The 17,195-nt window shown below is 36.3% G+C and overlaps 1 protein-coding gene across 1 annotated transcript in view; it reads right to left on the bottom strand.

Annotated features, from left to right (window-relative positions):
• Positions 1 to 6,893: 6,893 nt before the first annotated feature.
• Positions 6,894 to 17,195, bottom strand: part of LOC109387101 (serine beta-lactamase-like protein LACTB, mitochondrial) — a 16,113-nt gene continuing 5,811 nt past the window's right edge. The window contains exons 2-4 of the mRNA XM_019650811.1: positions 16,376 to 16,727; positions 14,985 to 15,150; positions 6,894 to 7,674 (exon numbers count right to left, since the gene is read on the bottom strand). Of these exons, the coding sequence (XP_019506356.1) occupies positions 7,143 to 7,674; positions 14,985 to 15,150; positions 16,376 to 16,727 (1,050 nt within the window). The 3' untranslated portion in view covers positions 6,894 to 7,142. The remainder of the gene's footprint in view (positions 7,675 to 14,984; positions 15,151 to 16,375; positions 16,728 to 17,195) is intronic.

The raw sequence follows: 17,195 nt of genomic DNA, 5'->3' as shown, positions 1-17,195 counted from the left end.
AATCCCCACCAGAACCAAGCAAAAGATTCTGCAGATATATGAATCTGCCCACTCCATTCCCTGTGGCCTGCCCTGCAGTAAAATCTTCACTTGGCAGATTACAAATGGGCTAGAAAAAAATTTCCAGCCTAAGTCTGTACTCATTGTGGATAAACCCATGAGGAAGAGCAGAACTGCAGATGCACAAACCCACTCCCCCCCCCCCAAACACATCACAGCATAGCCTGGTAGAGGCAGCTGGGTAAACTCAGAGCAGCCCTGTCTGCTGCTTCTGGCTATAGAAAGGAGGTGCCAAGAATACACAGGAGATCCATAGCATGACACTTCCAATCCACGGAAGTGGTACCCCAAGACCAAAGTTACTGGTTTGTAAAGAGGATGCCCATCTCCTCAGGGAATATTGAGCATTTCCCATGGCCAAGGTGATACCACCCCACAGAAATCCCAGAAGCCCCAGAAAAGCAGGTAAGAGAAAATAAAAACTTGCACTTCCGTGCCACCTACTAGAAAACAAAAGAAAGACCTCTACTTATCAACCTGCTAAACAGTAAAGTGTCGAATTTTTTTATTATTATTTTTAAAAGATTTTATTGAGGAATTGGGGGAGGGGAACAGTGTTGGGGAATCGGGGAAGGGGAACAGACAAGTTACTATCCTTTTGTTCTTCAGTCTAGTTGTGGAGGACGTCGCTTCACTGGCCCATGTTGGCATTATCATTGCACTCTTCCCAGGTGAGGCAGTTGCTCGCTGGCCATTGGATGGCTGCTCACAGCAGCTCACGAAAGCACACGCCAGCTGCCGGCCAGCCCCACTGCAGCCTATGCCATTGCCGGCGACTCACAGCAGCCCAACTCCAGGTCGAGCTGTTGTTCACCATCTTAGCTGGAGAGGGTGCAGTGTCACTGGCCCGCATGTGGGATCCAAACCAGGCCCTGCTGCTCAAAGCTGGCATCCCAAACCAACTCTTAACCAATGCGCCACTCAGCTGGCCCACGAATTCTTAAAAAAAGCAGTTTTAATTTCCACAAATGCCCAGGTAGAGAAATAACCCATCAAGCACAATGAATAACCAAGATAACAAGGGAATTCATGAAGTAAAAAATCTTCAAAAAATAAACTTAAAGACATGGAGGAATGTGATTTAAATGAGAGAATTCAACATTGTAGTTCTGAAAAAACTCAATGAGATATAAGAAAATTCAGAAAGACAATGCGATGAACTCAGAAATAAAATCAACAAAATTTACCAAAGAGACTGAAACTATAGAAAAGAACCAAAATAAAGAAATTCTGCAGCCAATGTACACAATGAAGAGATGAAGAATCAACTTGTTAGTTTAGGAAATAGAGTAGACAAGGTGGAAGAAAAAATTAGTAACATAGAAGATAGAAATCTAGAAATGACTCAGGTGGAAGAAGAGAGAGAATTGTGAGAAAACAAACAAACAAACTAACTCTATGAGAACTATCTGACTCCATTAGACAGAGCAATATAAGAATAATGGATATACCAGAAAGAGAAGACTGGGAGAAGGGAACAGAGAGCCTATTCAAACAAGTAATCAACAACAACTTCCCAAACCTATGGAAAGAACTGGGTCCTTGAATCAAAGAAGCTAACAGAACACTTAATTATCTCAATCCAAAAGGCCTTCTCCAAGGCATATTATATTAAAACTGTCAAAAATTAATGACAAAGATAGAATCCTCAAGGCAGCCAGGGTAAAGAAGATAATCTATAAAGGAAATCCCTTTAGATTATCACTGGATTTTTCAGCAGAAATCCTATAACCTAGGAGAGAGTGGAAGCAAATATTCAAATTATTGAAAGAGAGGAGCCACTAGCCAAGAATAATATATCCAGCAAAGTTATCCTTTAGATATGAAGGAGAAATAAAGGGTTTTCAAGACATCCAGAAGCTGAGGAAATTTACCACTACAAGGTCTGCATTACAAGAAATAATGAAGGGTGTTCTACCTGAAAAAAAAAAAGACAAAAGGATATAAAACTATGAATAAGATGACTAACAGATAAAAGCAGGAAATTGCACCCCTTGTTCAAAATAGGGTATTAAACACTTAAATATAACATAAGGGTTAAAGGAGGTAAAAACATTAAAAAAAGAAGAAGAATAGCTACTGCAATTTGGAAATGAACTCACAGCATAAAAAAGGATAATTTGTGACAACAAAAACATAAAAGGGAGGGGTAAAGGACTTAACTTGCACAGTTGAATGGAGATAAGATGCAATAGAAGAAAAAGGACTACTGTATATATAAAACTTTATTTTGCATAAACCTAACGGTAACCGCAAAAAATAAATCTAGAACTGAAACACATAACATAAAAAAGGAGGAAGTAGAGGGGAAAAAAAATCATAGAATACCACCACACTAAAACAACACACAGGGACACAAGGGAAAAGAAACAATGGAGATACAGAGCTAGCAGAAAACAAAAGATAAAATGGCTATAGGAAATTTTCATACATAATCACACTAAATGTAAATAGACTGAACTTATCAATTACAGAGTAGCTTGTTGGATCAAAAACCAAAACCCAACTATATGCTGTCTTCAGGATACATATCCCAGCTGCAAGGACAAACAGACTCAAAGTGAAGGAGTGAAAAATGATACTCCAAGAAGATGGAATCCAGAAAAAAGTGGGTGTAGCCATACTTATATCTGGCAAAATGGATTTCAAGATAAAAAAAGGTAACAAGAAACAATGATGGCTATTTTATAATGAAAAAGGGGACAATACACCAAGAAGACAAACAAATGAATATATATGGACCCAACCTGGGAGCATCAAAATACATAAAGCAACTACCAACAAAACTAAATGGAGAAACTGACAAAAACACAATGATAACAGGAGACCTAAATACCCCATTGACAGCTATGGATAGATCATCCAAACAGAAAATCAGTAAGGAAATATCTGCCTTAAATAAGACATTAGACCAAATGGACATAAACGATATTTACAGAGCTTTTCATCCCATAAGACCAGAATATACATTCTTCTCTAGTACACATAGAACATTCTCAAAGACAGACCATATGTTGGAACACAAAACTAGCCTCAACAAATTTAAGAGGATTGAAATCATACCAAATATATTCTCCAACCAATGCTTTGAAATTGGAAATCAACTGCAAAAAGAAAGCAGGAAAAATCACGAGTACATGGAGATTAAATGGCATGCTACTTAACAATGACTGGTTCAAAGAAGAAATAAAAGATCAAAAGATATATAGAGACAAATGAAAATGGTAATATGACATATCAAAATTTTTGGGATACAGCAAAAGGGGTAATAAAAGGGAAGTTTATATCATTACAGGCCTACCTCAAGAAAGAAGAAAAATCTCAAATAAATCACCTAACATTTCACCTTAAACTAGACAAAGAAGACCAAATGAAACCCAAAGTCAGAAAGAAGAAAATAATAAAAATTAAAGAATTAAATAAAATAGAGAACAAAAACACAATAGAAAAAATTCAACAAAGGGCTGGTTCTTTGAAAAGTTAATAAAATTGACAAACGTCTGGCTAGACTCACTAAGGAAAAAACAGAGAAGACTCAAACAAAATTAAAAGTAAAAGAAGTTACAATGGACACCACAGAAATACAAAAGACTATAAGAATACTATGAAAGGCTATATGCCACCAAATTTGACAACCTAGAAAAAATGGACAAGTTCTTAGAAACATAGCCTTCCTGGACTGAATCATGAAGAACCGAAAAATCTAAATAGACTGGTCAACAGTAAGCAAATTAAAACAGTCATCAAAAACCTCCCCAAAAGTAAAGGTTCAGGACCAGATGGCTTCACTAGTGAATTCTACCAAACATTTAAAGAAAATTTGTATCTATCCTTCTCAAACTCTTCCAAAAACTTGAAGAAGAGGCAATACTTCCTAACTCATCCTATGAAGCCAGCATTACCTTTATACCAAAACCTAAAAAGGACAACACAAAAAAAATTACAGACCAATATCTCTGATGAATATAGATGCAAAAATTCTCAACTAAATTATTAGCAGACTGGATTCAGCAACACATTAAAAAGATAATACATCACAATCAAATGGAGTTCATTCGAGGTGCACAAGGATAGTTCAACATATGCAAATCGATCAATGTGATACATATTACCAAAGTAAAGGATTAAAAATTATATGATCATATCAAGATGCAGAAAAAGCATTTGACAAGATACACTAGCTACTTGTGATTAAAACACCCAATATGTGAGTATAGAAGGAACATACCTCAACATCATAAAAGCTATATATGACAAACTCACAGCTAAAACCATACTCAGTGGTGAAAAACTGAAAGCTTTTCCTCTAAGATCAGGAACAAGACAAAGGAGCCCACTCTCACCACTTCTATTCAACATAGTATTGGAAGTCCTAGCCATAGCAATCAGAGAAGAAAAAAATAAGTAAAAGGCATCCGAATTGGGAATGAAGAAGTAAAACACTCAATATTTGTAAATGACATGATACTATGTATAGAAAACCCTAATGATGTCACCAAAAAACAACTAATAAGTTAATTCAGTAAAGTTGTAGGATACAGGATCAACAAACAGAAATCTTTTGCATTTCTATATACCAATAATGAATGATCAGGAGGAGAATGTAAGAGAACAATCCCATTTACAATTGCATCAAAAAGCATAAAATACCTAGGAATAAATTTAACCAGAGGTGAAAGGCTTGTACTCTGAAAACTAAGGCACTGAAGAAAGAAATTGAAGAAGATACAAATAAATGGAAGGATACATATAGCATGCTCATGAATTAGAAGGATTAATATTGTTAAAATGTCCTTACTACCTACAGCAATATACAGATTCAATGCAATCTCTATTAAAATACCAATGGTCTTGTCCTCAGAACCAGAACAGCTAATCCTAGGCTTTATATGGCGCCACAAAAGGTCCTGAAAAGCCAAAGAAACCTTGAGAAAGAACAAAGCAGGAGGTATCACACTCCCTAATGTTAAACTATACTACAATGATACAATAATTAAAACAGTATGATACTGGCATAAAAGCAGATATATAGATCAATGGAATAGAATAGAGAGCCCGGAAATAAATCCTCACTTATATGGCAACTAATCTGCAACAAAGGAGGCAAGGATATACAATGGGGTACAGATAATATCTTCAATAAGTGCTGCTTGGAAAACTGGACAAATAATGCAAACAAATGAAATTTAACCACTTTCTTATACCTTATACAAACATAAACTGAAAATGGATTAAAGACTTAAATGTAAGACCCCAAGCCATAAAACTCCTAGAAGAAAACACGGGCAGTAAACTCTTTGACAATGGTCAAAGCAATATCTTTTTGGATATGTCTCCCGGGTAAGGTAAAAAGCAAAAATAAACAAATGGCACTACATCAAAATAAAAAAGCTTTTGCACAGTGAAGGAAACCATCAGCAAAATGAAAAGACAACCTACTGAATGGGAGAAGATATTCACAAATGATACATCTGATAAAGGATTAATATCCAAAATATGTTAAAGAATTCTTACAACTTAACACCAAAAAAACCCAAACAATCCAATTAAAAATGGGCAGAGGACCTGAATAGACATCTCTCCAATGAGGACATACAGATGGCTAATAGACATATGAAAACATGCTTAACATCACTAACCATCAGGAAAATGCAAATCTAAACCACAATGAGATATCACCTTACACCTATCAGAATGACTATCATCAAAAAATCAACAACTGGGCTGGCCGAGTGGCATGTTGGTTAAGAGTTGGCTTGGGACACCAGCTCTGAGCAGCAGGGCCCTGGTTTGGATCCCACACTGAGGGCCAGTGATGCTGCGCCCTCTATAGCTAAGATGATGAACAACAGCTCGACCTGAAGCTGGGCTGCCAAGAGTCGCCAGCTACAGAGTAGGCTGCAGTGAAGCTGCAGTGGGCTGCCATAAGCTACCGTGAGTGGCTGGCAGCCCGGATAGCTGCCAAGAGCGGCCGTCCAGTGGCCGGCGACTGATCTGCCTCACCTGGGAAGAGCCCAATGATGGTGCCAACTTGGGCCAGTGAAGCGACGTCCTCCACAACTAAACTGAAGAACAAAAAGACAGCAACTTGTCTGTTCCCCTTCCTGGATTCCCCAATGCTGTCCCCCTCCCCTAATTCCCCAATAAAATCTTAAAAAAAAAAAATCAACAACTAAGTGCTGGTGAGGATGTGGAGAAAAGGGAATCCTCATACACTGTTGGTGGGATTGTAAATTGGTGCAACCACTATGGAAACAGTATGGAGATTCTCCAAAAAATTAAAAATAGAGCTGCCATATGACTCAGAAATTCCACTTCTGTGTATTTGTTCAAATAAAATAAAAACACTAATTTGAAAAGATATATACACCCCTATGTTCACTGCAGCATTACTTACAATAGCCAAGATATGGAAGCAACCTAGGTGTCTACTGATAGATGAATGGATAAAGAAGTGGTTTACACACACACACACACACACACACACACACACACACACACACACAGGAATCTTATGTCGCAATTAAAAATAATAAAATCTTGCCATTTGCAACAACACGGACAGACCTAGAGGGTATTATGCTACGTGAAATAAGTCAGACATAGAAAGACAAATACCATATGGTCTCATTTATATGTGAAATCTAAAAAATACAAAACAAATGAATAAACAAAACAAAACAGACCCACAGATATGGAGAGCAAGCTGATGGTTACCAAAAGGGAGGGGGTGTGGGGATGGGTAAAAAAAAAAAAAAAAAAAGCAAAAAAAGAACAATACTTAGAGGTTCTTATTAATGCGATTTCTCTATATTGCATATTCAAAAAGTACATATTTTTATCAGAATGTTTTATTTTGAGAGTTAACATCTTTTTTCAAAAAGTAAATACAATATAGTTATACTTCCCTGAGTATAAAGAACTAATCCTACAATAAAAGACAATTACAAAATTAAGCCATTAGAGGTATATAATTCTTTGCATTCAATTATACTGTATTACAAATTTACTCTTAAAAATCTCATGTGTTTTGAAACTTTAATGTTTTAAAAAACAAAACAGTTCATTTTGCACCTGTGATGTTAAGGTATGTCTGATCTGTCTTTATCGAATTCCAGAGCAATCTTTAAAGCAGTGCTATTGAGGCCGACAGACTGCATGTTACATATAATAGAAACAACTATTCCCCTTGGGGGAACCTTGTTATTTATAGATTCTGCATCCAGTTCTTCAGGCAGGATCAGCAGGACACTACTGGCACCTACTGCACCTCCAGTATGTGAGGCATAATGCCGTTGCTTCCTACAAGAACCATATGTTTGCTTCTTTTCCACGACACCCCACGCCATGGCATATTTACCCTCTTTATCCCAAGACATCTCTGTGTTAGGGACTGGTGTCCAAATCATAACCATTGTTTCTGGCTTGAGATATCCAGGTAAAAGATTTTCATCTGAGTTCTTAAACAGCCCGACCTGGTAACCATACAGCATTGCATTCCCAAATTTGATAAGGTCACCCACTGTAGACAGAAATCCACCACCAGCCCATTTATAGGAGTTATCCACGTAAGGTGTGTTGACAAGGCGTCTCTTTTTATTGTAAACATAAAATCTAAAATGAAATAAGAATGGTCATTAAAAATTTAATAGTCTACTATTGACTTTACATATGAAAATGAATAGGAAAATGTGTACATCAGGCAGATTGTATTTCAATGTAGTGATCACGCATCCTCGGAACCTAACCACTAATTTTCAGTACGATTCAGATCCTAATGAAACACAGATAACTGAGTAAGCTTGCCTAATTGTGAATTAAAGCACAGAAAGTGGTGTTTTTTTTTTCTACTGGCATGGCTTACCCTTGCTGAGTGTTATCAAACTTTTAATAACTGCAAAAATGTAACGATTAATATTACACAATATATTTTCCCTATGCATATATAGAACCTCCTATGGTTTGTAGATATTCCTTAGGCTTAAGAAATCATGTGACACATAATTAAAAGTGTACACATAGGAATAAGGTTAATATTTGTAAGGCAACAGGTACTATCATAATCCCTATTTTATGTTGCCTCATTGCTTCAGCATCCTACCTTGTAAAATGAAGACAAAAACAGTTACTTCGCAGAGTTAGGAATACATGTACAAAGCACCTTGTATGTTTCTGGAAGGTACTTGATAAATGACAGCTGTTATTTACTCATGCACTCACCAGTTATTGATGGAGCACTCACTATGTGCCAGGCATTGTTTGGATTCTGGGATAAAGCGTTAAACAAAAGACAAGGTGCCCAACCTCATGAAGTTTCTATTCTAATGTGAGGAAACTATACCATAAATATTAGGTAAATATAATGAAATCAGAAAATAATTAAACAAAAAAATGAAACTTGGCTCATGAGGATCCTTTCTTTCAAGATTCAGAATAAAATGATGCCCTGAGGTTTTCAGTTTGCTGACCGTCTCACCTCTAATGATCTTCATCTTCATTCTACTTTGGCTGTTTATAAGCACTGTAAGACCGCACTCTCTCCATTACTTTAAACTGTTTTCTCTCTAAGATTTCCAACTCAGAAATTTCTTCCTATAACTTCCAACCCTCCCAGCGCTCCAACTGAACATGCTCTCGGTCCTCACTGTGACCCCCACCTACACTCCTGGACGCTTCCCAGTTTCCCCAGCTCTGTTAGTTCCTGCTGATTTCACCTGCTTTTCTGTTCTAGCCTGAACTATACCATCAGCCATTTCCACTATTTCAGCTGTGGTCTCACTAGCACCTGTAGGTTCCTCACTCTTTTGACCTTACACTACACCAATTCACTGTCCTGAATTCATCTCGGTACCCCTTTCCTTGGTTCCTTATCTGCCAAGAAAGGCTGCAGAAATTTATATAACAAAGATGAGATATCAATGCATACTCTTGCTAAGGGCCTTCACTGCTGTTAACAAATCTTTCCCTGGTCATTCTCCGGTATATTCACAATAGCTATTCCCAATCTCTTCTACCCTCAGCCCTCTACTCTACCTCAGCCCCAATCAGCAGATAACTATATCCTTTGTTATACTGAGAAGATTGAGGCCATCCAGAGTAAACTGGAAATCCCCAATGAGCTGGAAATTCCCATCTTTAGCTCAAAATGTGTTTATATCATCATCTATTCTTTTTGCCTTCTCTCTAGTCACTTAGAAATTTTCCTGTTGTTTTGAAGACTAATTCCACTACCTACGTCTCTGCCTCTACAACTTTGCTTCCCCAGTTATACTTCCTAGATTATTTTATCTCCTTGCAGTCCATCCTCCATGCAGAAGCCAGAGATTACGTCTCCCCTTCTCCCATCCATTTGAAACCCTCCAATGGTTACCACTGTAATGATAATAAAACCCAAATTTCTTACCATGGCCTACAACACGAGTGGTCCTCAACAGAGGCGGTGCCAACCCCATAAGCAAAAATTTTGGAGGCATTTTTTCAATTGTCACAATTACTAGAGGGCTCTTACTGACAGAGAGAGGGACCTAAGGGTCCTGACTGTCCTGCGATGTATGGAAAAGTCCCACACAATGGTGCATTCTCCCATATGCTGTGAGACCTACAACCATCACATCAGATATTCATGTAAATAAAAAATCTGTTTATAACCAGCTGAGCCTAGAATCCTCTCAGTTTTGTATATAAACACAAAGTACTGTTTGAGCATTTTTACTCTACAGTGAGTTTTTTTTTTTAAATGTAACCACTATAAGAATTGAAGAAAGGCTGCATTTTATTTTGCTTAAAACTTTAGCCAGAGTTGGCCACCAAGGGCATGAGTTGAAGCACCAATACGACATACCTGTGTTGGTCTGCATTTACACTTATCACATTTACAATGCTTTTATGTATTAAGTTGCATGTGATTTTTCTAATGGTGTCATGAGTAAACTTTAACACTGAAATATCTACTATTATAAATGATACTCCTTTTATTTCTTCTTTACATTCCAGTTAGAGTACATAGATCATATAACATGTTATATGATCTATGACTTTCATTTCAGGATAATATTTGTTAAATTAAGGGGCAGTGGGTCTAATAGCATTGCAACGCACTGTCCAGAATGATTTACCCCCTGCTTACTTCTTAGAGCTCATCACTTAGAACACCTCGCCCTGCTTCTTTCATGCCAGACTTTTTTCTGTATTTGCAACAAAACAACTTCGTTTTCCTTATCATTCATGTCTCAGCTCAACTAACATGGCCTAAAAACAATGTATTTTAAATAAATCCCACCCCCATCCTCTCCTTGTTATTCTATATCCCATTGCCCTGTTTTATTTTCTTCATATCAGTATCTGAAATTCTTAAATTATTTGTTTATATGTCTGTCTGTCTCTTCCCATAGAATATAAGTTTCATAAGTGCAGGAACCTCATCTACCTCATGCATTGATGATTCCCTTATCCAGAATAGAACTGCTCATTAAACATGCTGAATGAAAGCATTATTTGTTGGCCAAATATTTAATGGTAAGACACTGGAGAGGCTAGTAAAACCACACACTGTGGTTGCTCTCAGGGGGCGAACAGTCTTGTTGGACAGTTCTTAAATTTCCAAGCACCATATGAATCACCTGGGGGTTTTGTTAAAATGCGGATTCTGCTTCAGTGGGTCTGGGGAAGGGCCTGAGACTCTGCAATTCTAACAAGCTCCCAGGCGATGTCCTGGTCCCTGGGCCACGCTTTGAGTAGCAGGTTGTGGAATGACTAGCAGAGATAGGATGTGAGGAATCCTGAGCTCTAGTGAGAGAGCGCCTTATCAAAACGGCTGTTCACAGAGGCCAGGCTAGGGGTCAAAGTAGTTCAGTTTGGCTGAAGCAGGGGGCTTGAGGGGAAATGTGACAAGAGTTGATGCTGGAGGAGCAGACATGGGACAGGTCACAAAGAACTTCCTGTGCCATGCTAGGAATTTTGACTGCTTCACCTTAATTCACATTCACAAAATGCTCTAGGTTCCTAGATCCTAAGGGGGAAAAACACTTTTATATTTTTATCCCTGTACATCTTCCAGTTACCAGTCCTTTCTTTCTCTTCATGTGCTGCCTAACTACATAAAACAGTCCATACCTGCTTTTATCCCTGTACTCACCCTCTGCAACACTGAATTCCTTAAAACCTGGCTTTCGTGCCCCCATCACCACCAAACCGCTCGCTGTGGGTTCTTGCTTTTGTGGGATCTTCTACTGCGGCTCACAGTCCGCATCCTATGTACCCCTGCAGCACCTCACCCAGCACTTTGCTGACACTCCCTGTGGGCCTTCTGCTCCGAGCTCCTTCTGGCTCTCAGTCTCATGGCTCCCCATGTCCCTGAGTCACCATGGGTTCCAGTTTCCCTGGCCTTCTCTTCTACACAGATAACTATAAATCTGCATCTGCACCACAACCTCTGTTCCTAATTTACAGTCTGATTTTCTACTAGCATTACTAATTGTCAATCTTGGTTTTGGAAGAGGGCAGGGGAGTTGTTTATCAGAATCACCTCTGGGATTCCTCCCTCCCAAAATTATATCCTCCCTTCAAAATTCATAACTTGGGAGAGACTGCAGGCATATATAGTTTGAAAAATGACTCTTCTTCCTTCCTTCAAGATTCTCATATGTCCTGTAAAAGCCCAAGTCATAATACCGGGTGAAGCAGGGGTGGCCATAGGCATGTGCTTTGAAGATTTTTAAAAAGTCTACAGATAATCTAAATATGCTCTCTTGAGAACCAATGACTTGATATGTAGTCTTCTCATGTCTCAAAACGAATATGACTAAAACTAAAACTAAATGAATCTCTTCCAAACATTTTTGTCATATTTCTCCTCTCCATTAAAGCCTTGGTTGACTCTCTTGCTCTCAACTCTTAGGATGCTAAATCCTATTATTCAATCTCTGCTTTGTGTTTTGCCCTTCTTCCTTCCATTCCTGTGGCTACTCCCATATTTTAGGTCCTCATTACTTTCTGCCTAAACACTGATTACACTTGTAATTCCAAGCCAATCAAATCTAAGAGAAGCCAAATAACAGAAATACATTTTGTCATTGAGACACATACTTCTTAGAGGGAACCCTGAGTTTGTAAACTAGGAGAGAACTAGCAGTATATTTTGGCTAATAATCAGCTTTGTGTAACTTCCTTTTAACAGTATAGCATTTTAAACCACTTACATCAAGGCGGGAAATTAGGACTCTTCAGTCATTTCTCCTTTAAAATATAAAACTATGGAGAATTTCCAGACTTCAGAGTTCTAAACTTTAAATAGCCAAGTTCTAGACTGTAATCCCTTGATTCCTTTTCACAGAAGGCAAATTAATGGCTTTTCATGAAAATAACTTTTTTCAGCTAGATGATAACTTTATTTTAAATTCTTAAGGAATTTCTGCTCTAAAAACAATGAGACATAGACACAAGTTCCCAAATTACTAGGACATCTTTGTAACTGAATAACTGATGGAATGATGCCAGATGACAAACAGCCTCTTCCTACTTATTTAAGAATCTCTAGATTCTGCGCAATAACATTATATAACCACAGAAATCCACACCTCTGCATTCTTTACAGCTAAGTGTGGTGTGTAGCTAGAATTCTGGCCAAAGAAATTTAATTAGTATTTTGGGGTGGGATTCTGGGGAAATACCTTAAACAGGTGACAGCCAATGATAGGAACTATTTTAAACAGGCATATACACACACGGAAGTGATAAAGACAGTAAATAGTTACTCTTGGGCTACAATAATTCTAAAAAGCTTTAGTCAGGATAGCATAGACATATTTAATTTATGATTATGACCAAGGAGTCAGCAGACTAAATAACAAAGCTGGAAACTTTTGATGGAAATTTTATAAAACAAATGACTAGAAATACGCATTTACTAAGTTTACTTTAAAGGCTTTTTTTTTTTTAAAAATAGTATGTTTGAAATGTTTCCTTTTACTTCTTAAACTCTCCAAAAAAGGTGGTCCTTTTAAGCTGTTTTCAAATAATTACCGAAAAACAAACAAACAAACAAACAAAAAACACCAAAAAACCAGAGTTGACTTTTACAGGCCCACATAGATTTTGTATTAAATAAAATAAAAACAAAGCAAATGGACAGAACATTTTCCTAGGTAACAATATTTCCTTCTTTTCTTCTGTGCCCTATTTTATTTCAGCAGCCCATTTAATCTAACTAAAATGAATCAACTACCCCTTTAGCACCATTGGATACTACCAAAATCTAAAGGAAAAACCCAGAGCAGATAGGAACCTTTTACAATATAAATGGAAACCCACTACCTTTTTCCAAAGAATGGGAGAAAAAATAAAATTAACTCTTCATCATATTCTGTATTTTGATTTTTGTGCCAGTTAAATTAATCACTCATTAAGAAAATAGAAAATAAATGATAGCCACTCTGCAGTCTGTACATTCATAGTCTTAATATTCAGTTTAGAAAAGACGCTCAAGGATACATAATGTTCTTCTCTCCCTTACGTATAAGTCTAGGCATTCATTATCAAATACCTGGATCTAAATCAAAATAAGGTCATGCATCTATGCCATGTTTATTAGAGAATCTTTTTTAGATTCAATTGACAACCTCTGGTATTTGTCAATTTTTCTTAAGTGTTCCAGTACATTATAATGTTGGACCTAAAAATATAATGTTGGACCTAAAAATAATAAACACAAATAGTCTAATTAGTTGAGAACTACAGGCTATTTAAAAAATTAAAATTCATTGCTTGCTGCTAACCCAATTTCCTTTAGGTCCAAAAAAAAAAGCCTCTTTCAGGCTGACTAGCAATGCACATTTAATTCCTTTAAATAAGCTGGTAATTTTAAAATGGTAATTTAACTAAATATAACAGAAGATTAAACAAAATTAGTGTGGAGATAGAAAGATAAAGCTAAAAACATTCCACTATTTCATCTGTTTCAAGAACCATTAAGCCATTTAAAGCATGCACGAATAGAAATATGCAACAGTTGATTCGCTAAATGTTATCTTTCTAACAAACCAAATAATTTGAGTAAAATGGAAAACACCATAACCATAAAACTCTTATTAGTCATTAGCTTCAAAATTCTCTCCCAATGCCCTTTTACAAATTACTGATAAAAATTATGATAAATTTTTCATTTGATATACTTCAATAAAATGACTGTCTAACCTGGCAGGTACCACCTCAACGAAGCAATTAAAATTACTATCACCAATAATGGGACAAATTGACATCATGAGACTTCTGCTATAAAGGACATTATTGGGACATGGACAAAATCTGAATAAGGTCTGTAGATTTGATATCCTGAATGTCCTTGTTTTTAGAACATAAACATTTAAATATTTATGGGTAAAGGAATACCATGTTTGCAACTTATTTCCAAATGGTTCAAGAAAAACAACAACAACAACAACATATAGATAGACAGTTAAAGTAAATGTGGTACAATGATAACATTTGTGGAATCTGGGAGAAGGGTATATGGAAATTCTTTATACCATTCTTTTAACTTTTCTATAAATATGAAATCATTTTGAAATAAATGTTAAAACAATTAAAACATAATAAAAAAGTAAACAAAGAAAGCTTTAGCTTATAAAACATATAATAAAAGGGATGATTGAAGAATAAATTATAGATGCCCACGATGGGTGCAATTTTGATTTAATTTACTCATGTGTTTAAATTATTATTGCTGCATTTCATCTAAGGATCTTGGGGGGGTACTTTACAAATATATTTTGTTTCCCTCACTTTATAGATGGAAAAACATACATGTAGAAAATCTCCCAAAATGTGGCAAGTTGATTTTGGAAAGGAGACAAGGAAAATCTGACTTTCAATTGATAACATATTATTAAGATGTAATATAGCTAGACACACCAAAGGTGTTCATTTACCTTGCTCTATTGTAAATCACTGGTTCATTTTCTTCCTGCACAGTTGTCAGCATATCCAAGTCATGGAATATTTTCTGCATATAGTCCAGATACTTATATCCTGAAGCTCTTTCAACTATGGCTGCCAGCAAGGAATAGCCAAAAGTTGAATACAAAAACTGACTACCTTGAGGCATCATTGCATAGAGGAAAAAAAAGAAAATGATTCATTATTATTGAAAAATATGTAAAATATTTTCCCACTGAAAATTGGTATACCTTAAAACTGTAATATTTTACTTCGGCATTTATAAAACATCATGGATGATATATTAAATTTGGTCAGCTTTGCAATGGCCTTGCTTATTCCATGTCCCTAACACAAGAATAAAATGATGAACAACATACTTAAAATTTCACATGAATCGACTCCTTTCTATGAAAATGAAATAAATAAATCCTACCTCAAACATCACAAAAATCCTTCAAACTGGCCAAAATAGGAAGAGAAAGAAAAGCAAATTTGGATTCTTGAGTCAACTGTCTTGTTCTTAACATACTTACTATCCATTGTTTAAGGCATAAATAGTTGTATAAGTTATTTTAATAAAATATATGTAGAAATAAAAACATTTCAAATACATATTAAAGTACCAATACATATTCAAATATATGTACTGTTTCAAATATATACCTTTATCTCATTTTGGATTCTAGAAATGTACATTGTATCATTTATACTAACAATGGTTGAGAACCTTATTTTTTAAGACAAAATCTATAATTATATTTCTTTGCCCTTATTAGTTATACCTATATAATATTTATTCATGGTAAAGACAACTTTCAAAATGAAATGGAAAGTAAATAAACCTATGATACGTAAAGCTATTAAGTGGTTTCAATAGGCATCATACCAAAAAATATACAAAACCAAAGATAGTTATTTTTATAGATTAGCTCTTTGGGAAATAAAATTAAGCTCATGAACACTAATTTCTTTAAGGAATGAAGGCACAAAATAATTTGAGCAATTCAAATTCTAACTAAATAGTAAAATACTAGCAATACTTTATCATGTCCACTTTGGTCCAAATTTTATTTGGAGAACTATTATTCCAACATTTCTCCATAATGTTTCCTCAAATATCTTGATATTTAGAATCCACTAAATGGGACGCCTCCATGAGGCTAAATCTAAACAACTAACTGCCTAGATGCTAGGCAGGAACTACATGTTAAGCTCTTAACTATTCAAAAATACAGACAAAAGGCAAGCACTGGACTGACAGCAAAATCCATGCTATAATCATCAGCTACATTAAATGCAATCAGGATGGTATCATTTCTAATTTTCTAAAAATAACACTTCAGTAATGATGACTTTGTTAAGAGAAGGAATTAACACTCACCAGGTTTAAAGAACAAAGGATCATTTTTAAATAATCTTAGGGATTCAATTGAATTTTCAAACTTTTCTCTCAAATATAATTCTCCTTGTTCAAAATCATTTTTTTTCTTGACAGGTTTTGAATTCCGGCCTTTGGCTTCATTATCCTGTTCTATCTTGGCTTTAGCAAAGTCATTCTTTTCATTACTTTTGCCTCCTTTTTCTTTTAACTCTTTTTCTTGGTCGGATTCCATCGTCTCTTTCATCATCTTCAAGGCTTTATAAGCTTTCTCTTCTTTCACCTTTTTCATGTCCTTTTCATAATGACGAATTCCACTTAAATGGGAAATCAATAATCTTGTTGTGACAGAAACCTAATTGTAAAACATGAAAATTCAATTACATTATTAAACTATAATAGAAAGTTCATAGCCTTGGAATAATGCCTCAGTAATAGTTTCCATTTTAAACTGCTGCTGGAAAAATATGTCACGTACAGATCTTTAGCCTCAAATTTCAGAAAAATACCCACTTGATTATCATCTGGATAAAAATAAAGTTAACAATAATTAAAAACAAAACAGGGGCCAGCTGAGTGGTGCGTTGGTTAAGAGTTGGCTTGGGAGTGCGTGCTCTGAGCAACAGGGCACCGGTTTGGATCCCACATGAGGGCCAGTGACGCTGCACCCTCTACAGCTAGGATGGTGAACAACAGCTCGACCTGGAGCTACGCTGCCATGAGTTGCTGGTGACCGCATAGGCTGCAGCAGGGCTGCAGTGGGCTGCCATGAGCTACCATGTGTGCCTGGCAGCCAGCGTGAGTGGCCGGCAGCCAGCAAGAG

The sequence above is a fragment of the Hipposideros armiger genome, unplaced genomic scaffold (genome assembly GCF_001890085.2).
Source record: "Hipposideros armiger isolate ML-2016 unplaced genomic scaffold, ASM189008v1 scaffold_147, whole genome shotgun sequence".
Lineage (NCBI taxonomy): Eukaryota > Metazoa > Chordata > Mammalia > Chiroptera > Hipposideridae > Hipposideros > Hipposideros armiger.
This window is presented reverse-complemented; position numbering and strand designations above follow the sequence as displayed.